General features: G+C 52.9%; 2 protein-coding genes across 13 annotated transcripts in view; one reads left to right on the forward strand and one right to left on the reverse strand.

The window, feature by feature from the left end:
- PGAP2 (post-GPI attachment to proteins 2) overlaps positions 1 to 9,067 on the forward strand; it is a 21,274-nt gene extending 12,207 nt beyond the window's left edge. For 2 of the 8 annotated variants that reach the window (XM_029208083.1, XM_029208086.1), the window contains 4 exons: positions 6,584 to 6,836; positions 6,983 to 7,089; positions 7,704 to 7,812; positions 8,026 to 9,067. In XM_029208083.1, the coding sequence (XP_029063916.1) occupies positions 6,584 to 6,836; positions 6,983 to 7,089; positions 7,704 to 7,812; positions 8,026 to 8,156 (600 nt within the window). In that variant the 3' untranslated portion in view covers positions 8,157 to 9,067. Of the gene's footprint in view, positions 1 to 2,736; positions 2,919 to 6,583; positions 6,837 to 6,982; positions 7,090 to 7,703; positions 7,813 to 8,025 lie in introns of all 8 variants that reach the window. The other 6 variants (XM_029208084.1, XM_029208087.1, XM_029208081.1 and 3 more) reach the window with 5 other exon arrangements.
- A 643-nt stretch (positions 9,068 to 9,710) lies between these two features.
- The window catches only part of RHOG (ras homolog family member G), a 13,106-nt gene continuing 2,493 nt past the window's right edge, over positions 9,711 to 20,323 (reverse strand). For 2 of the 5 annotated variants that reach the window (XM_029208090.1, XM_029208089.1), the window contains one exon: positions 9,711 to 10,949. In XM_029208090.1, coding sequence (XP_029063923.1) covers positions 10,306 to 10,881 — 576 coding nt within the window. In that variant the 5' untranslated portion in view covers positions 10,882 to 10,949 and the 3' untranslated portion in view covers positions 9,711 to 10,305. Of the gene's footprint in view, positions 10,950 to 14,419; positions 14,722 to 20,323 lie in introns of those variants that run through there. The other 3 variants (XM_029208091.1, XM_029208092.1, XM_029208093.1) reach the window with 2 other exon arrangements.

A 20,323-nucleotide genomic window follows, 5' to 3' on the forward strand; every position in this document is an offset into this window, starting at 1 on the left:
ACACACACACACACACACACACACACACACACACACACACACACACATCAGCCCTGGGAAAAGGAAGGCAGGATATAATGCAGTCATAGTCCATACAGAGAATTATAATATTTGTATGGCATATGGAGTTAGACGGAGTAGGCTGTTTGCTCTGGTCCTCGTGGCTGGCTCCAAATGATAATGGGATCAGTAACCTCAGCATACTTATAACCCATTCTCAACATACTAGATAGGGAGCTAAGGCATAGGTAGCTGCTGGAAGGGTACCTGGCCTCTCTGGGGCAAGACTAGGCCTAGTGACCCCAGGGGTATTTTGTCCCTACTCCCTGGGACTACTATGATGGATACACCTGGGAATTTTCACATATACTCTGAATTTTTCACCCAGAGAATCCCAGGAATGGCCAACTGAGGAATGAAAGAAGTAGCCTTAGTCTATAATTACCAATAGATGACATTGCCTCTGCTTGCACATCCCCAGTGATGGAGAGCTTCTTTCCTTCTCAGGCAGCTGATTCCGAGGAGACTTAGTAACTAACAATTAGCAAGCTCTTTCTTTTTTTTTTTTTTTTTTTTTTGCGGTACGCGGGCCTCTCACTGTTGTGGCCTCTCCTGTTGCGGAGCACAGGCTCCGGATGCGCAGGCTCAGAGGCCATGGCTGACGGGCCCAGCCGCTCCATGGCATGGGGGATCTTCCCGGACTGGGGCACGAACCCGTGTCCCCTGCATTGGCAGGCGGACTCTCAACCACTGCGCCACCAGGGAAGCCCAGCAAGCTCTTTCTTATAGTGAGCATACACCCTCTTTCTGGTGAATCTCTGTCCTGGCTCTGGCTCTGCTTTGGGACCCTTGGAGCTACTTTTTCCACCTGGCTTCCAGCCAGCCCTGCAGAGATGGGAAGGCAGTAATGGCGGGGGAGGAGGGTCCCCTGAGTTTACTTTTCTCAGGTAGCATAGCTCCAGTTCCTTCAGGCAATCCTTACAAGACATGTGCCCTGGACTTGGCCCAGTTGATCACTGTTCTCTCCTAGGCCCTGATCTGGGCATAGGACTTCATATGGCCTGGGAAGTACAGCCCAAATCAGGACTGTTCTATTCCTATTACTGGCTGTTAGACCTCTGTTAATGCAGCCTGAGCTGCCACTAGCTGTTTCTGCACAGGTACAGGCTGGACACTGATACCTCATATTAAGGCCTGTCTAGATCTCTTTTGGACCGCGAATCTACTGTTTAAGATTAGCTAGCTCTCTGATGGGGCCCAACAAACATATTCAGTCCTGCTCCAACAGAAAGGGGCTAAATCCTATTCTGCTTTCTCCCTTTCCCTTCCCAGAAACCTGCCTACATGCCTGGACCCAACCCTCAGAAAGGTCCCCACCGCCATGTCTGGCAAAGGGATCCGCTGTGGGCCAACCTTGGCCACTATCATTCTTACCTTTGCAGAGTGTTCTGGGATTTATGACATGGCCTTGTTGGTCGTGGGAAGGCTGTGTGCCCGGGGAAGGCGTGGAGATCCGGGCTCTGTGGGCGGGAGGCAGGCCCTTGGGAACTGGGGGTGGGACCCTCCAGTCTTAGAGCAGTCTCAGTCTGGCTAGAGCCCTCAACCCAAGCCCCGGATCCTTCAGCACCCAGTGTGAGTGTTGCTTAGTGCGCCTACCCCCACCCTGATTCCCTGATGCTGAGCTGGACTAGTAGACTAGGGTTCCCTTAATGGAGGGAGGTCTGAGTCCCCAGGGGAGATTTGGTCCTAGGCCTTTTAATACAAATCTTCCCTCCAGAAGGAAGCCCAGCGTGAAGGGTCACGGTGGTGGCGCAGTGGGGGTGGGGGAGGGAGTTCTCTGCCCAGAGGGAGAGGAAGCAGAAGAAGCCCAGCTGCCTCAGTCTGGGTCTGTCCTTCCTGGGTCTGGCCCAGCACAGGAGACTCAACCTGAGTGGAGAAGGTTCCCATGACCCTCAGTTCCCGAAAATCTTGGATCGGGTGACATGGTCTTCTCAGAGAGGAAGGAGATAGAGGTCTGGGCCTCCGGAGGGACTCTGGTATCTCGGGGTCAGGGTACTGCTGGCCTGAGGCTTGGATCATTCTGAGCCTGGGGGTGGGATGGCTGGTAGCCTGTGGTCCCATTGAAATAGGTTATGGGGCCCTCCCACTGTTCCTAGTTGAACTTGGGTGAAGAGCAGGAATGTGGTCAGACAGGGTCAGTGGGAAGGCTTGGGTCAGTCTGAGCCAAGGTCCTTTATCTGGGTTACTTGGCCTGAAGTAAACCTTGACTTGGAGCCTTAAGCTATCAAGTGGCAAGAGGCCTTAGTCCTAATGTTTGATCCTAGCATAGTTCTGGGCCTTGGTCTTCCCTTCTGTGGAATGGGAATAATAACCCTTCCACCTCTGACCCTTCTCCTGAGTGGGTATGAGGGTAATGGGAATGAGGTGGGCTATCAGAGCTCCCATGTCCAGGCCACTGGGAGCCTCTATTCTCCATACTCTTCAAGAGGTGAACCTATAGAACCAGTGTGCCAAAGGGATTCCTATGAGCTGACCCTGTCTCTCTGCTGTTCCTGCCCCATCTCCCTCTGTACCTCCTCTTCTGCACTGCTTTCCTTTTTCCTTTATGCCCTTCCTACTCTTTATACTCTGGCTCTTCCCTATACTCTGAAAAGCCAGCTCTGGAAAAGGCCCCACTTTCCTAGGCCCAGGTAACCCCACCAGGCCCCAAGTTGTGTCCCTTGCCCTGCCTGGGCACCACTCCCTACAGGATGTTCTCTGCGGCCTCCCAGCCCTTGGACCCCGATGGGACCGTGTTCCGGCTCCGCTTCACTGCCATGGTCTGGTGGGTCATCACTTTCCCCGTGTTTGGCTTCTTCTTCTGCATCATCTGGTCCCTGGTGTTCCACTTTGAGTACACAGTGGCCACTGACTGTGGGGTGAGTGCCAGGCTCCCCAGCACCTGGGTCAGGGCCAGGTCAGGAGATGGTGATAAGGGTGGAATCAGACAGTAGGAGAGAAGGTGGAGGGATAGAGAGAGGGGAGAGGGATAAAAGGATGGTGGGGGGAAAGTCAGAGCTGGGGGGAGTTTGGGGAGAGAGACTCAGGGAAAGTAGAGTCACAGTCCTCCAAGAGTAGAAGAGGATTGTAGAGGGTTACAAGGGAGCAGAGGGGGCCTGGGGGAAGGGAAGAGAGTGGGAATAAGCAGGAGAGATTGCGAGAGGGAGAAGGGGGCTGAAGAAAGACCAGACTGGAAAGGAAGCCAGGACTGAGGAGGTAAGATGAGGCCAGGAGCCAGAGAAGTAACAGGTGGCTTTAGCCCAGACGAGGGGCCTGACCTGAGAAGACGCCCAGCCCTGCCCTGGCGTCTTCTATCTTTGTTTCTCCTCTGGCAGTCTCAGGCCCCACAACCTATATCCACTCAGAGCTTTGCCAGCTAGAAACCTAGAAGGAGTTCCTGCCTCCAAGAGCAGTCCATCAAGCCTTTCTTGAGGGCCCAGGGGTGGAGGTTCTGTGTCAGGGGCATGGAATTGAACATGGACTTGCCCTTAGCATCTTATTCCTCCGAGAAACAGACCTAGGCACAGACAATCACAACACTGTGAGATGAGATCCCTTCTGTGATAAAAGGGAGCACAGGGATGCGGGGCCCAGGAGAAGCACTTAAACTGGCTTGGATGTTGGAGACTTCCTTCCTGGAGGAGGGGGAATTATTGCTGTGGGGTGAAGAAGGACCTTTGTGAGTGCCAGGCGGACAACTTTTGATTTTATCCAGAGGGCAATGGGGAGCTTTGGAAAAATTTTAAGCAGGGAAGGGACACGATCAGATTTGAGCTTTAGAAGACCATTCTGGCTCCTGAGTGGCGAACAGATTCAACGGCAGGGGGCAAGAGTAGGGAGACCAGTGAGGAAGCTAGTGCAATAGCTCATGGTACAGGGGATACCAGGGCTAAGATGGGAGACTATGAGGTTAGAGAAGAGAGGATGGAGTCCAGAGAAGAGTAGCAAGTAGGATTGACAGGAATGGGAGTTTTTGTCCAGTTGGTGGGGAGGGGAAGGGGTGGTAAGGTATAAAGAAAAGTCATCCATAATTTCAGGGGACTTTTATCTGGGGCCAGAGGAATGAACCTCTAATGGTGAAACATGAGGCTCTGTGATAAGGAAGTTTTTGGACCCTCTCCCTTTATACCATGTGAATTTCTGATCTACTGCCCTGCCATAGATCCACTGAGCCATGTCTTCCAGGCCAAAGGGTTTCTATTCTTGGGGAAAGAGGTTATGCTCCCATCTCTCAGTACCCTTAGCTCTGGGCTTTTGGGGAGGTTTGTGGTGAGCTGTGTACGTGGGCTCTGATATCTCCTCATGTTGCTTGTTGTTGGCATAGTTGGTGAGTGGGCAACTTGTGTATTCGGAATGGCGGGGGTGTATATGAGTATCTGTACCTGATTAAGCATGTGTGTGTGTGTGTGTGTGTGTGTGTGTGTGTGTGTGTGTGTGTGTGATGAGGGAGGCAATCCCTGCTCTTAGAATCCTGCCCCCACCCTTAATTTGAGAGGAACTTGTGAGGATGGGACAGGCAGCCACAGGGCCCTAACCCTCATCCTCCTGAGGCATCCCCCTAACTCCGTGCCATCTCTACCCTTTACCTCTTTCCCAGCATCAGTCAGGGCTCTGGGCCCTTGAATACTCTCGGCTCTCCAAGCCAAGGCTTAGATGTTGGTACTGTTCCCCTTAAAGTAGCTGAGATTGGGGCAGGAGTTTTCAAAATGAATATTCTAGAAAGTGGAGGCAACACTCCCACTAATCCTACTCAGGGGACCTACCCAGAGAGGCAGGAAAGTCAAGTAAGGAGGCTTGGAGGTCTCAGAAGTGTCCAGTCAAGATATGATTCCCACCTTACACTCATAAGTCAGCCTTGCCACGTTCAGTAGCCACATAGATCACAGCCAATTTGCAGGCTTTTCAGGAAAGTTTGTCTTCTGAAAGCCATCGCTTGTACTCACTGCGTGCTAGACACTGCAGATGCCTTGCATACATTATATTTAGTATTCACCGTCCCCTGCAAGGTAGGTGACGTCATCCCTATTTTGCCAATGAGGAAATCAAAGCTCAGAGAGGAGAAGTGACTTGTTCAAGGTCAGCCAGCTAATAAAGGCAGAGCTGGAATGTAGACCCAGGTTTGTGTGGCTCCAAAGCCTCCATGTTGCCCTTCACTGATTACTCAGAGTGAATATCTGAGCCTGGTCTCAAGCTATGGTATCTCAAGCCATGGCCTCGATAGCATCACCCTCTCTCTGAGAGCTCTGCACTTAGCTTCCTCTGACAGTGCTGAGGGGAATCCATCTCCGTTTCTGTGAAGGCTTGTGAGGGCCCTGGCTGGTCCTGTCCCAGGCCCACCCCTGCCCTGTGAGCTTCCTCCATCATTGCCTGCCTTCCCAGCCACTCTGGAGACCCATTCAGCATCCCCACTGGGAGAAAGGAAGGGGTCTTCCAGAACTCCATCTCTGAAGACTTGTCCTGCCATAGTCACAGCAGGGTCATTCCCCCTCTGGGTTTCTGGGCTCTGGCACTGCTCTGGCTCTTGTTGAAGGTCTAAAAAAGTCCACGGAAAGTGTGGGCAACAGACTGGTAGATTCTGCAGTCATGGAATCTTTTAGAAATGCAGATTCTCAGATTCCAGACCTTCTGCATTCTCACACAATTCCAGGTGACTCGTATGCATATTAAAGTTTGAGACATACTGCTCTAGGCCCCTGAGTCTAAGAGATCCTCTTCCTATTCCTGACCTTCCTGTTCCCATCGAAACTACTGTTCATCCATCCCCCATTCTCTCACCCTCCAAAATAAGCAGCATCAGTCCTTGCAGCTGTGTGATATTATCTCCTTCCTCAGCTTTAAAGAATGACACTCCAGTTCCTTAAGGAATGAGGGAATTCCAGCCTTTGAGAAAGATGGATGAGAGAGACGCATAAGAACAGGGTCATTTTCTTAGACTACCCCAGGTTAGGAGCACCCATTTTCCTAAACATGACCAGAGTGAATGTATCTTCTGGCCCAGCTTCCCTAGGATCTCACAGCACCCTCTACTACCTTGGTACCCCAGACCAGAAGAACAAGTGAAGCTGGGAGCAGTCAGGGACAGCTTAGCTGGGCAGTGAATCCAGCGCTGTGCCAAGGAAGCTCAGATGCTCTGTGACTCGTTTCTGTCCTTGGGACTGAATCTGGGTTGCTGGGCTCATGGACCCTCCCACAGGACCTTATCCAGGTCACAGCCCTGTGCTGTGGGCTCAGAGAGCATCTGAACCTGCCTGTAGCTTTCCCAGCCACCTGTAGGGAGATGGAGGCGGTCCCACTATGCCCCAGCACAAACCCCAGGCTGGCTAGGGAATGAGGACCAGGCACACTGGGGACCTGGAAGGGGACCTGGAAGGACCTGGAAGGGGAGGTCTCCCTGGAGAGCTCTGGGGCCCTGAAGAAGGACATCCTGGAGGCAGGGGACTGGACCGGAGCCTTCTGAGTGTCAAGGTGATTCCACAGAGAGGAAGATCTCAAGGTGGGTGGGGCCGGCAGGGGGCCGGTGCCCAGATGGTTCACAACTCTCTAGGTGCCCAATTACCTGCCGTCGGTGAGCTCGGCCATCGGCGGAGAGGTGCCCCAGCGCTACGTATGGCGCTTCTGCATTGGCCTGCACTCAGCACCCCGCTTCTTGGTGGCCTTCGCCTACTGGAACCACTACCTCAGCTGCACCTCCCCGTGTCCCAGCTACCGCCAGCTTTGCCGCCTCAATTTCGGCCTCAACGTCGTGGAGAACCTTGCGCTGCTAGTGCTCACCTATGTCTCCTCTTCCGAGGACTTCAGTGGGTGCCCAGACAAGGGAAGGAGGAGCGGGGAGGGGTTCCGGGAGGGGATGTCCCTGCCCCCCACCCCCGCCCCCCGACCTTACGACGCAGGGCTCTGGGTGCTCCCTGCGGTGCATGCTCCCAGCCCTCCTCTCTCCCTCCAGCCATCCATGAAAACGCTTTCATTGTGTTCATCGCCTCATCCCTCAGTCACATGCTCCTCACCTGCATTCTCTGGCGGCTGACCAAGAAGCACACAGTAAGTCAAGAGGTACGGTCTACTCCTAGTGGGGCTGCAGGCGGCCCAGAGGAAAATCAAGGACACTCGTCCTCAGGATGCGGGTAATGGTGAGGTGGGAAATGGAGTTCTTTTGCAAACTGGGGCTGGGGCTGGGCTTGGGGACAAGTGGAGGGTGATTGATCAGAATCTGGGGCTGTGTTTGGGTAGCATGGGAAAATGGAGAATAGAAGAGGTAGTGCCTCCAAATGGGAGTAGAATGAGGGGCAGCACCCAGGCTGCAGCGGGAACACTGCGTCAGGGGTCTGTGGTCTGTAATAACTCTGGTGCCTCCCCCCAGCCCTGCCCCCCCCACCCTGTACTTTTCTTCTCCCCACAGCATCTGGAGGTGTTGGGTTGGTGGGTAACTCCAAGTAACTTTCATACTCTGTCCCCCTGAAATGGGAGGGACAGGGACCCCACTGTACCTTGGCCTCATTACACCAAATGCAGGGGTATGAAATGCCCATCATTCCTGCTGCCCCTGCCTCTGCCCCCTTCTATGACCAAAGGAGGCAAGACACAGCCCTTAGGAGTTGGGGCCAAGAGGGGAGGCTGTCCGCACATATCTAACAAGCTGCAGAGTGATCAGACAGCCCATCCCCTAGGAGCGCAAGTCCTACAACTGGAAACAGCGGCTCTTCATCATCAACTTCGTCTCCTTCTTCACGGCGCTGGCTGTGTACTTTCGGCACAACACGTATTGTGAGGCTGGAGGTGAGGCCAGGCGAGGATCCATAGGTGGTCACAGTGGCTAAGGGACAGTTGGGATGTTTTCTGTAATGTGCAGTATGGCAGTGGCAGTGGTCTTGGGGACTGCCTGCCATTGTGTTCTTTGCGTAGTGATGCAGTGGTGGTGATCTATCAAGAGGCCCCTGGGGGGTAGGGAAGGAGGCTTATCATGCCCTGTTCCTTGTGTCCTTCCCACAGTATACACCATTTTTGCCATCCTGGAGTATACTGTTGTCCTAACCAACATGGCGTTCCACATGACGGCCTGGTGGGACTTCGGGAACAAGGAGCTGCTCATTACCTCCCAGCCTGAGGAAAAACGGTTCTAAACCCTTCTCTCCTGCTGGCGAGGAGGCCCACTGCCCAGAGAAACTAGGACAGGATACCACTCTGGCCTTCCCTCACCCCCTGCGTCCTCTCTGAGCCCTACTGAAGCTGGGGTAGAGGGGAAGAAGGGAAGAAAGGCACAGGACAAGGCTTTCCCCGGCCCTACTGGCTTCTCCTTTCCCCCAGCCCACGTGAAGGCACAGGCTCCTTCAAGCAGCATCACCCGTACCTGAGAAGCCCCAAGAAGCTGAGCTGGCAGGAGAGCTCCACCATCTGGTGCTAAAAGAAGTCCTGAGGTTCATAACCACCACCTGGTTCTTGGCCTTTACATAGCCACCTCTCGCTGAGGTCAGGGACCACTGAGCAGTGGCTGCTACCAGAAGACCGCAGCCATTTCTCCCCATGGGGTCATTCACTTGACCCATGCGTCTAATGACCTACTCTGCACATTCAGGCCTGTGACCACATTCCCCTGCTGAGTATGCCCAGGTGTCCCAGACCTGACTTCACCTCTGATATGGTGTATGCCCTTCCCTATCTGAGCCTCCTCGTGTCCGTGTGGATGATGGGGGTGAGGGGTGGGTGGGAGGCTATATGATTTCCGAGGGCTCTGCCAGTCTGTGCTTCTCCCTGTGGAGGTGGTGTTCTGTACCCAAAGGATACAGAAAAAGCACTGGCACAGCATGTATTTCCCTTCCCTTCTGGAATCTCTGGTTCACAGACTCTTCCTCCTTGGCAAAAGGTGCCAGGTAGAGGGGACAGAGGCACAGATTCCTACCCCAAAACGGGCTCTCTGGTGTCCCCCCCATCCTCCCTACTGCCTTAGGCCCTGTGCTCTTTTGGTTGTACATTTTATTTCAAAGGAAAATAAATTTTTTTTTTTTTGCCAACAGTCGGAGCTAGGCTTGCTTGTTCGGGGGCTTGTCTCTTTAATGGAACTGAGGGGAGGGACAGGCTCCAGGATGGAGGTAATAAGTCCATGGTAGGGTATGATTCCATGTGGCATCCCCCCCCCCACCCCCTTAGGCCTGGAGTCTCCCAAGGCTGGTCCAAGCCTTGATTTGATGAGCAGGAGTGACTGAGCTATCCCTATATCCCTATATATATCCCTCCAGGTCTGGAAGCTGGGCTACCTGGGAGAGTCTTGGGTTGAGGCGATGGCCTGAGTTCCAGCCCCAACTCTGACAGTAAAGATTTGTCCCCTTGAGGGTATAAGGGGACAGCTCTCAGATGCACGACTGTGAGAGCACCTACCTGCAGGCTGATGGCTCTCAACCTCTCCCTTTCTGAGTCCTAGATCAGGAAGTTTTTCCTCATGCTTTGCATCCCAGTCTACTACAGAATATGTGGCTGGGCCCCAGAACAAGACTGGCCCCTCCAAGGGAGCCCAGAGCTTTGTTAGGGAAATTGGGGGGTGGGGGGACCACAATGAAGCCTATTGTCCCCTGTCCCCTCTTGCAGGAAACAAAAGGCTCCCAGTCTCTGGGGAGCCCTAGCCCATGCACGGCCCCTGCCCAACCCCCCATGCCCAGCACACAGGGAGGAGCCAGCGCCACTGGAGACAGGAGGTTTTATTGATGCTGATGGGGGTAGGAGGGGCCCCCAGGAGCCCAGAGGGGGTGGGGGTGGGGCTGAGTCAGTCAGCGGATGCGTAAGGCCTGGGCACAAGGGGGTAGGTTAGGGCACATTCATCTTCTTAGGAGTCTGTGGCTCCTTCTCTGGGGAGGGGAGAGAGCATCTTGGGGAGTGGGGGGCAATTTGAAGAGCAGCGAGGGAGAGGTTAGGGATGGCTGAGAGCTCCTAACCTGAGAGAAGGCACCACAATAGGCAGCAACATCTGTGTGGAAAGCTGGATCAACTGGTCAGTAGGGGAAAGTGGGGAAGAGGCACTGGGTTGGCTTCTTGGGGAGGGGTCCGGCCTTGGCCTGGGTGAGCTCTTGAGCATACCTGGTGTTCCCAAGCAGAGTGGGGCAGGGCCCAAAGCCCCTTTCTCCGTGGGCCTCCTCAAGGAGAAAAAGGCATTCGGGGAGCCCCCTTGGCAAGGGGTGCCAGAATTAGTCCTTAAGGCACAGCTGGGGGCAGACAAGGCGCCAAGGCACAAAGGCACAACTGGTGGCGGGGCAGGGGCAGCCTCCAAGCTGAGTGCCAGGGTCACAAGAGGATGCAGGACCGCCCACGTTTGACGGGCGTGGGGTTGAGCACGGCCCGGACAGCCTCAGCAAACACTTCCTTGACGCCGTCCTGCTGCAGGGCTGAGCACTCGAGGTAGCGCACAGCGTGGATCTGCTTGGCCAGCGCCTGGCCCTGCTGCGGTGTGATGGGTGCCTGGCCCTGCTCCTTCAGGCGCCGTAGGGTGTCAGGCTGGGCTCTCAGGTCCTTCTTGGTGCCCACCAGGAGGATGGGCACGTCGGGGCAGTGGTGGCACACCTCTGGATGCCACTTGTGCCGCACATTCTCATAGGAGGGCGGACTGGCAATGGAGAAACAGATGACAAACACGTTGGTCTGAGGGTAGGAGAGTGTGCGGAGGCGGTCGTACTCCTCCTGGCCCGCTGTGTCCCACAGGTTCAGGTTCACTGTGCGCCCGTCAACGGCACTCTGGGCGCTATAATTGTCGAACACTGTGGGGATGTACTCCTTGGGAAAGGCGTTGGTTGTGTAGCAGATGAGCAGGCACGTCTTGCCCACAGCCCCATCGCCTACCACCACACACTTGATGCTCTGCATGGCGGGCGCAGCTGCTGTGGTGGAGGCTATGCCTCCTTCCCCTTCCGGGCCCCTCTGGATGCAGTGACCTATGGACAGATGAGAGGGATACTCTTGGTTAGGGAGGACTGTATCCACTGGGAAGAAAGGATGGGGACATACAGAGGGAAGCCAGCTCCAGTTCTTTTAACCTGAACACCATCCTGCAATCCCATCAAGACAGACCTCAGAGAGACAGACACGAAATGGGAGAGAGGCCCTGAGACCACACAAAGATGCTCAGGGATAAAGAGGCTGGCACTAAGGTGTAATATATTATGCGAAGCACATATGTTCTGATGCCAGACTGACAAAGGTCAAAATCTGGTTCTCCTATCTCCTAGATGTATGACCCTGAACAAATTACTTAACCTATGTCTCATTTTTCTAATCTGTAAAATGGGGATAAAATAATACCTACTTCATTGGGTTGTTGTGAGGATTATATGAGTTAACTCATGTAAAGCATTTAGAACAGTGCCTGGTCATAATAAGCATTCAATAAGTATTAGCTACTTTTATTTTTCCTCCAGGAAGTATAGACGCAAAAGGAGGGTGCGCATGTGTAGGGATCTACCAGATCCTCTGTCAGATATGGACCCCTCCCACCGAGTAGACTGGAGAGGGCTTCTAGCACAAGGCAGCTGTCCCAGGTCACTCTGAGTTGCAGCCATGGGCGGAGCCTCTCCCAACTCAGGGCCCACCCTGCCTAGTGCACTGATGCTTCAACTCCAAACCTGACATCTTGGCTACTGAACGCAAACCAAAAGGTGCAATGAGAAACCTGCTGAGTAGGGGCACAATTCTCTAGATAGTTGCCCTGTCTCAATCCAGGGTACCCTGGGGATGGGGAAAAGGAGGGAGAGCTTACCCCATCATTCTTGGAAGCATGGGAAACCCTATCTGGCCACACATACCCAGGCTGGCAACTCAGTGTAGGAGAACACTGGAGACCGAGCCAGGGCTGGAATTCGGTCTGGAATCTGTGTGTGTAATGATGAATGAGGCAGAGGCTGTGGCTCCCAGATGTCTGCATCTTCTCTCAAGGTAGGGTGAGGCAGATCCTCCAAGCCCAGCCAGAAGGGATGAACAGAAGAGTAAGATAAAAACTTGATTTTCCCCTTAATCTTCTGTCCCTTTCCTGAGACCATGGGCTGTGCCTCTGAAGAACTTGAGGGGCTTCCAGACTCTTGGGTAGAGAACACAGTGCCGTTAAAGCACTATCACTGAGAAGACATGCTGGAATCAGACTGGTCAGGGATTCTAATCACAGCTCCACCAACTAGTCATGTATGATCTCGGGCAACATATTTAAGTTTCCTGAGCCTCAAATTTTCTCATCTGTAAGATGGGGATAATCTTGCCTATTGGGTTAGAGTTGGTCAGAGTATGAAATGAGCTAACATGTAGAAAGTGTTTGGCATGAGGCGTGGCACACAGGAAGTGCCAAATAAATAAGCTGCTGTAATTATCAGTGGGGTGAGTTTCAGAGGAGTCCTAGCTCCAGCCATCACCCTGGTCACCTGGGCAGCTCACAGGGCCTTCAGGTGAGGAACTGCTCTTCTGAGTTGTGGAAAAGAACAGAGCTTCCGGAAACCCTGTGATTATTTATACTGCTGTGGCAGGGGTCCTCCTCTAATTGGCTACTTCCTCTCAGCCATGGAGGACTTTTTCTAGCTAGTATGTGACTTCCTTTCCCTGCTGCTCTCTCACGACCAGGCCCCTGCTCCCTGGAAGGGGACAGTCCTGTTTCAGACACACCCAGAGCTCTTAAGTATCCCCCACTCCACCCCAGCACCTTCACCACTGGCCCATTTTCTCCATTTCACTTTATACACAGCAAGACTGCACCCTGGTCTGACAACCCCTTACCTCCCAGCCTGACCTCTCAACCACTGGTTCCAAAGCCTCAAAAATCACATTGGGAGAGGGAGGGAGAATCCGCCACTGGGAAGTGGAAAAGGAACTCCATGGTGTGGAACCTGCAGAGGATCCAGGGCTTGGTCCCAGCTCCCTCCCAGGCCCCAGCTTCCCCTGGGACCAGCTGGGAGGGAAATGAGTTCATTCTATGAGGTTGCCTCTCTGATTCACATTAAAAATATTTTCACCTTATTTGCATGAATAAGTGTGTGTGTTCAACCTCAGGAGAGAGGATAGAGAGCCTTGGGGTACGGATCCAGGAAGAAAATAAGGACCCTCTAGGGCAGTAGAGAATTTGGGATTGGGAGTCAAGAGAACTAACCTAAGTCCTAGCCCCAGCTCTGCTCTGCTGCTGACTCACTGTTACCAAGCGTGAGGCACTTACCCCCTCTGAGACTCAGTTTCCCAACCCATGAACTGGAGAGAAAAAAGCCTGTGCAAGGGTACTAAGTGGATGAGGTGAGACATTAAGGAATCTGGGAGCAGGAGATAGGACGATGGGGATAGGAAAGGCCCGCAGGAGCACGGGATGGGGGTGGGAGGGCTGATCAGCCAAGCAAATGCGTTAAGACCTTGGCACGTGGGGGCAAGTCAGGCCACATTCATCTCAGGATTCTGTGGCTTCTTCCTTGGGGGAGAAGAGATAGCATCTTGGGGTGGCGGGTGTTGGTGCCATTACTTGTGTCCACTGGATTTTCCAGGAGACCCCAGCATCTCGAAAGCACAACTCCTAGGCCTGTAAATCCTCAGTTCCACACAAAGCAGGGGAGTGGGCATGGCAGTGTGACGGGGAACTCTTCCCCCTCAAGCCCAGCACTGGGCTGGCCCAGGCAGGAAGGCAAGGAGGGAACTCTGGCCGGCAGTCACAAGGTCCAAGAGACTAAAAGTACAGCTGGCTCCAGGCAGCTTTCTAGGGAGGGGTTATCAACCAGCAATCAGTAAATCAGCCCTCAAAGGAGCGAGGAGGGAGAGGGAAGCTTCCGGGCTGGCAAGGGAACAGGGACTGACACCGGAAAAGGATCACGAGTGAGGTAGTGTCCAGAAACAAGCAGGGCAGAGGCAGTATAGTATAGGGCCAAGAGCACTGGCACCTGAATCTGACCTCCTGGGTTCACCTGCCCACTCTGCCACTTGATTAAAAGCCCTCACAAGGTACAACCCTTTATAGATCACAATATAGATCATGTTACTTTTTTTGATCCTTATAACAACTCATTGGTACTATTCCTATTTACAGGTAAGGAAACAAACCCAGAGCAGTTAAAATAACCCAACGTCACATAGCTAGTCAGCACGGGAGCTAACACAGATGCCAGTTTTTTAACACAGACCCCAGCTTTGCAATCCAAAGTCCTATGTTTTCCTCAATGCGTCACAGAGCCTCCAAGTTACCCCTTAACAGCTGACTTTGTGACCTTGAGCAAGTAAGTCACTTCCCTTCCTGGAACCTCAGTTTCTTCATCTGTACAACAGGCATGATAAAACTCGCCCTCCCTGTCCAAAGGACAGCAGTGAGGATCCTGAGCACAGGAATGAATGTGCTTTCTAAATTCGGAAGTGGGGTGCACAGAGAAGGTGGCAAAAGCAAAGTCTTTCATACCAAGAGGCAGGAATCATTGAGTACGCAGGTGTCTGAGTGGTGGCGGCAGCCCAATTCTCCCTCTTCAGGTCTAGTTCAGGCCCTTATCCTCTCTCCCAGGACAACTCTTTTCTCTGAAATCCTATGGCCTGAACTGGGTCAAGTAAGTTCCCACAGCTCATTTAAGGAGGGCACATGCTAAAAGGTAGGGTCTAGCCTGTACCACGCAGGAAAAAGGGACGGTCAATGCTGCAGGAGGCCACACAAGGAGAGTGGCTTGCCTGGGGTTGGGGATCGACTGTGGCTTATTCACCAAGTCACTTTTTTTTTTTTAAAGAAAAGAACTTTTGTTTAGTAAATAAATAATATTTGCAGATTGGTATAGTATTAACCATATTACAATGACTTGTTCTGGCTTTCGATTCCCAGCTTAATTCAGATCATGCCTGGTCCTTCATCTTGGCATTCAGAATTCTTCATAATCTGGCAGGGGTTTTGGAGTCAGATAGACCTGGGTTTAAATCCTAGTTCTGCCACGATGAGCTAGGTAATAGTACGAACCTTATAAGGTTGTTATACGGATGAAGTGAGTTAATGCACAACGTATATATATAAAACAGGTACTCGGCAATGTGAGTTCCCTGCTCCAGAGGGGTCTACGTTGTCCTGTGTAAACAAGCCAGGATCATTCTGGCCTCGGAACTTTTACTCTTGTTGTTCTCTCTGCTGCCATTCCTTCTCCCCTCTCAAATCTTCCTGACTCAAGGCCTAGCTTAAGTCTCATGGTCCCACGAGGCTACTGAATTCTCCTTTCTTTGAACTTCCACAGTATGGCCACCCTTTAAATCCTTCTTTGGCTCTGTATGACTCTCCTTCTCCAGTAGTCATACATAAGTTCCTTAGCTTGTGGATGCCCCCCCAACCCCGAGCAATACTGAAGCTTGAGCTTCTCGACTCCCCTACAGAAAAGCTAAGTATAGAGCTTCTGACCTGCTTGCTTCTGTCTGTGTTACTGAGATCTGGATAGACAGGTCAGAAGCCCAGAACTGGGCTGATACCCCCCCAGTCAAAACTGCAATACTGAATCTTTTTGGACAGCAATAGCAGCCAAAAGCTTTGACTGGGATAGGAAAATCTTTTCTCCCAGTAGCAGCTGGACCTGGCTCCTGCAGGGAGCACAGCCCATGGGGCTCACCCTGAGTGTAGTCCCCAGAGCCCAGCTTGTACCCAGTGGGGCCTGGTCTTGGGTGTGGCCCAGGCAGGCCCAGAATGGGGGAGGAAAAGGAAGCAGTGGATTGCCTGATTGCCAGATCTCCTGATTGCCAGATCTCTGTGGCCATAATAGCAGGGGAAGTGTCCCAACTGGGAGTGGAGGAGGGGAGGAATAGGCCCGAAGAGATGGGGGAGTGTGGAGGCAATAGGAACTTACTACAGCCTTCTAATCTGCCTCCCTGACACGGGGGATCCCCTTCTGCAGCCCTCGCTGAAACTCATTCTGACTATAATCCATCACTCTGGGTATTCTGATCCTAAGCTCTGGCCACACCACCCTGATCCTCTCTACAAGCAGCCTCTACATTCTCTTTCCCAAAACACATCAAGCAGCCATATTCACTGTCCCGGTGGGAATCCAGTATTTCTCCTCCATTTCCATCCTTCAACCCCCCACCCAGCAGCTCAGAAGACTCCAGTTGCCTCAAAGGATCCCCCAGTTGGTCCTCCAGAGCCAAGCACCATTGCCACCTCCTTCAGGGAAGTTTTGTAAATCACCCAAGTCACAAATGACTTATCCCATCCATGGTCTGGTCCCATTTTCTCACAGGTGCATTATCTTAGTCACATGGAAGCTGATCTGAATCTTATCTCTTGTCACTAGACTGGGAGGACCTAGAGGGCAAGGTCCCGGCTGATCTGTCTCCCCAGGCTGAGCACAGCACACAGTAGCTGTCAGTAAAAAGCTGAATGAACACAATCTGTCCTTCATGTCTTTGCACATGGGAGCTCCTCTTCCTGGAATTCTGCTTCCTGCCCCCACCCCCTCACCCTATCCCACAGCTTCCCAGTCCTTTAGGGCCCAGCTCCATCCCCCAGCTTCTCCAGGACACCACAGCCACCCCTTCTTCTGCCCTACCTTCCCCAGCACTGTTATTATGGTTCACTGTGCTGAACTTAACAGGATGCCTCATGAGGAGGGAAATCTGTCCTGCTTACTTCCAGAAGCCCAGCAGAGAGCTGAGCAAAAGCTGCAGACTGACACACATCTCCTCCCTCATCAATTCAGATTTTGACTCTGGGAACAAGGAAGAGCCTCCATGCCCAGGAGACATCAGACAAAGGTAACTAACTTCCTCCCCCTGAAGAGTACAATTCAGAGTAATGAACACATTGGCTAGATTGCCTTGTCCTCAACTGGAAGGGTGAGAGGGGTGGAGCAGGCATAGCTCTAGCCCAGTGGTGATGAGGAAGATGCGTAGGAAAAGTGGTCCTGATGAGGCTAAGGACTGGGGATATCTGAAGACCAGGATTGGTCAAGGATGAGGCCAGGGTCAGGGTCATGGTCATGGTTAGTGTTAGAAACAGCTTCAGAAGCTCTGCCAGTCTGTTTGTTTTGAAGGGAGGAGTGGAGGAGAGATGGTACGAAGAGGCTCAAAGGGGCTGCAGCTGGGCTAGGAGGAGGAAGCTGGGGGAGACATGAGGTCAGTGTGGGGCTGGGACCAGGCCAAGGGCTGAGTCTCTCTTTTTCTTCCCCTTCTCTCATTAGCAGGGGCAGAACCCAAGACAGCCTAGTTCCCAGCCTTAAAAAAAAATTCACACTGGAGAATTCTCCACCTCTTGCCATTCTCCACCCTTCAGCCCCTGCAGAGGATCCTGCACTCCACGGATAGGGTAAGAGACGGAGCGAGTTGACTTTACCCACTAGGGACTGGAGAGGAGGAGGAAACAAGACAGCTATAACTGGGAGGGCTGTGGGAGGCTGGGACCCTTTCACTCAGTCCCAGTTCCCTTCCTTCTTCTCTCGGTGTCCCAGCACCTGGGATGCTCCACACACAGTAAGTCCCAGGGTTAGGGCAGCTCTGGCTCGGGGAGCTAAGGAGGCTGCCCCTCCCCCACCAGGCAGCACAGAGGAAGGCCCAACACTTGCTTCCTCCTGCCTTCCTCCTCCCCACCTAACTGCAGCTCAGCAGTCCTGGGGCCCCATGAAAGGCCCGTGAAGTGGCACTTCCTTTGCCTTTGCTCATTTCGCACGAGGCTGTACAGAAGTGCCATCCTCCCAATCCTGCCTCCCCCACCTGAAAATACCCACAGAGAGACCCAGGGCTGCCCAGTCCCTTGAACCCCGCCCCAGATCTGAGGGGGTTTCCACAAGGGAAAAAAACATCAGGGAGGAAACTCCGGCATCTATTTTCCACTGTCAGTTGGGGCAGAGCTGGAGCAGGGCACCGGGAACCCCCCCACATTGCTGAGCCCTGGCAAAATCCTTGACACTCTCTGCCCTCTTCTCTTGTGCTTTGGGGAAAGGGGCCACAGTACTTGTCCCAGACAGATACTTAGACCAGTTCAAGGCTGGGCCCAGAGTCAGGGGCACAGCTATGAGGAGCCTCTTGAGGGAAAGAGAGTCAGAGCCATCAGTATTCTGTATGCTCTTTGGAAGTATTGATAGGCAACTTCTTAATCTTGAAGCTGAGCCACGAGAGACAAAGCTGACTAGGGTTATACAGAGGGTTGCGAGCAAATCCAGGACAAGGACCTGGGTCTCCTGACCTCCAGCCTGGGAATGGGCCCATCTCTCTGACCTCATTCAGGATGACCCTACCATGGTTTATTCCTTCAGGAAATGGGCCAAAGGGGCCAGGTTGGCGTCTGAGCCCGTTTTGCTTCCAGGGCCTCATGCCTAGCCCATGCCGGGGCATCCATGATTTAGAACTGACATTACTGGACAGACAGCCACCCTGAACTAGCCGAGGAGAGCCTCCTCTAGGCTCAGCTCCTGGGGAGATGCCCTCCCCCCATGACATGAGGACAAAAGAGGAAGCTGGACCATGGACAGGAAAACCGATCTGTTCTGGGGAGGCGGCCCAGGCTTTGTCTTTGGTTTCCCTCCTCAAAGAACCCTACAAGCCTCACCACTAATGGGTCTATACTCTGTATGGAGAGGGGTCTTCAGTCTGGGACCACATCTTCTTCACAGTTGCCCTGCTACCCTCATTCTTATATCTTCTCAACTGTCTCGCTACAGCCACAACCTCTCAAATCTTCCTGCTTATTACCCCCTAAAAGCTCACACCAGCCACCTCATCTGCCTTAATATCTTGCCAGAAACAACTCTCCGTATCCTCAACCAGGATCTGTGACAATCTTGTATCAGCCACTTCTGTTCATGTCAAGACCTTGACCATATTTCTTTAGCCAAGACCTCAAGGGCAGCCTCCCTTGAGGGATATAGCAGACACATATCCCCCACCCTCATCCCCCCACAAAATATTTCCCCACTTAGATTCCTCCCACCCTGGTTATATTTTTCCAGCAGTGAATTTCATGCAATTAGCTCAAACCTCCAGTGGGGCCACATCTTGCCTGGGAGAACCCCTGTCTCATCCATCCTGTCTTCACCCTTAGAGTCCTGTGGGTTGCTCAGTTATCTAAAATAAGTACTGGTTTGGCAGGTGGGGAGTCAGGACTCCTGGGTGGTTTTTTACTGAGCCCTGATGCTGGGAAAGTGCCTTGCATACATATCCTTCCCTGAGCTGGGATTTTTATGTAGGTCCCTGGGATTTCCTGCTGGGGCCAAACCCCCCTGTACCTCCCAGAATCAGAGTAGCAGAGACAGGAGTGTGGAGGAAGGGACAATCCATGGGAGAGGGACAACGGTGAGAAGGAAAGAGGACAGAATGGGGAACAGGGATAGTCCTTAAATCTAGCTGTGCTTGGGAATCCCATAAAAAATAGCACTTGCTCCCCTCCACTTCTCTTTTCTTCTAGTGGACAGAAATGAATAGAGTAGACTTGAGGAGGTAGAGAGAAACAGATCTCTCAGCATGCATCCCAAAGGCTTAAAGAAGGAGCTCTAGAATGGGAACAGCAAGAGCTTATAGAGCCAGGCTGGAATACAGTTAGACTTGGAAGAAATTCCTGAAAGAGAGGGAATAGGGTCCTAGGTGAGGGGGGCATATTAAGGATGCGTGAAGGCAGAGGGGTGAGCAGAACTCCAGAGAGCTTCCTGGTCACCAAGGCCTTGATGCAGCCCTGGGCACATGGGAATCTGGCCTGGGCAGGCCTTGGAAGGCAGCAGGAAAGAGGGGGCAGACACCTTTGCCTCATACCCTTCTTTTTTTCCTGAATTGGAACTACCACAGTTAAGACTGAACTTAGACCAGCTATAGTCTTCCCTCCAGAATGCTGCCTTTACCCCTCCCTTTCCTTCCATCACACCTAGCTGACCTGGTCCCATTGTCCCCACAAGGTGGTGCTGGAACCAGTGAGCACTGGAGTCAGGGGCCTTTAGGCTGTCCCCCAGCCTCCAGGCCTGGCCTCTTGATCAAGCACCCAAGGGTCTGGGGGATTTTGATTTCCCACGGCCTCTCTCACCAGACCTATTCCTGTGTCACTCTACCCTGATACCCTGACTGCTACAGACTGCTTCCTCCTACCTAACCACAACCTCACCCACTGCAGGTTCCCTTCATTCTGCTGGCTTCCCCTGCTCTGGGCCCTCACAAGGCTGAGGGCAGTTATTTTGTCTCCGAAAGATAAAGATGTGGACATGCAGACACTTGCATGCACATACACATATACAGAGGTTTTCCAGCCCTTTCATCACCTCTACCAAGGGGAGGCTGCAGCCTGCCTCTCTGAACTAGGGAGGTCTGAAAAGGCTCCCCAAAGCTGGAGATAAGTGGCAGAAAGGAAAGGAGAAGAGAGGGATCC

The sequence above is a fragment of the Monodon monoceros genome, unplaced genomic scaffold (genome assembly GCF_005190385.1).
Source record: "Monodon monoceros isolate NGI ecotype Baffin Bay Population unplaced genomic scaffold, NGI_Narwhal_1 Super_Scaffold_7, whole genome shotgun sequence".
NCBI classification, from domain to species: domain Eukaryota; kingdom Metazoa; phylum Chordata; class Mammalia; order Artiodactyla; family Monodontidae; genus Monodon; species Monodon monoceros.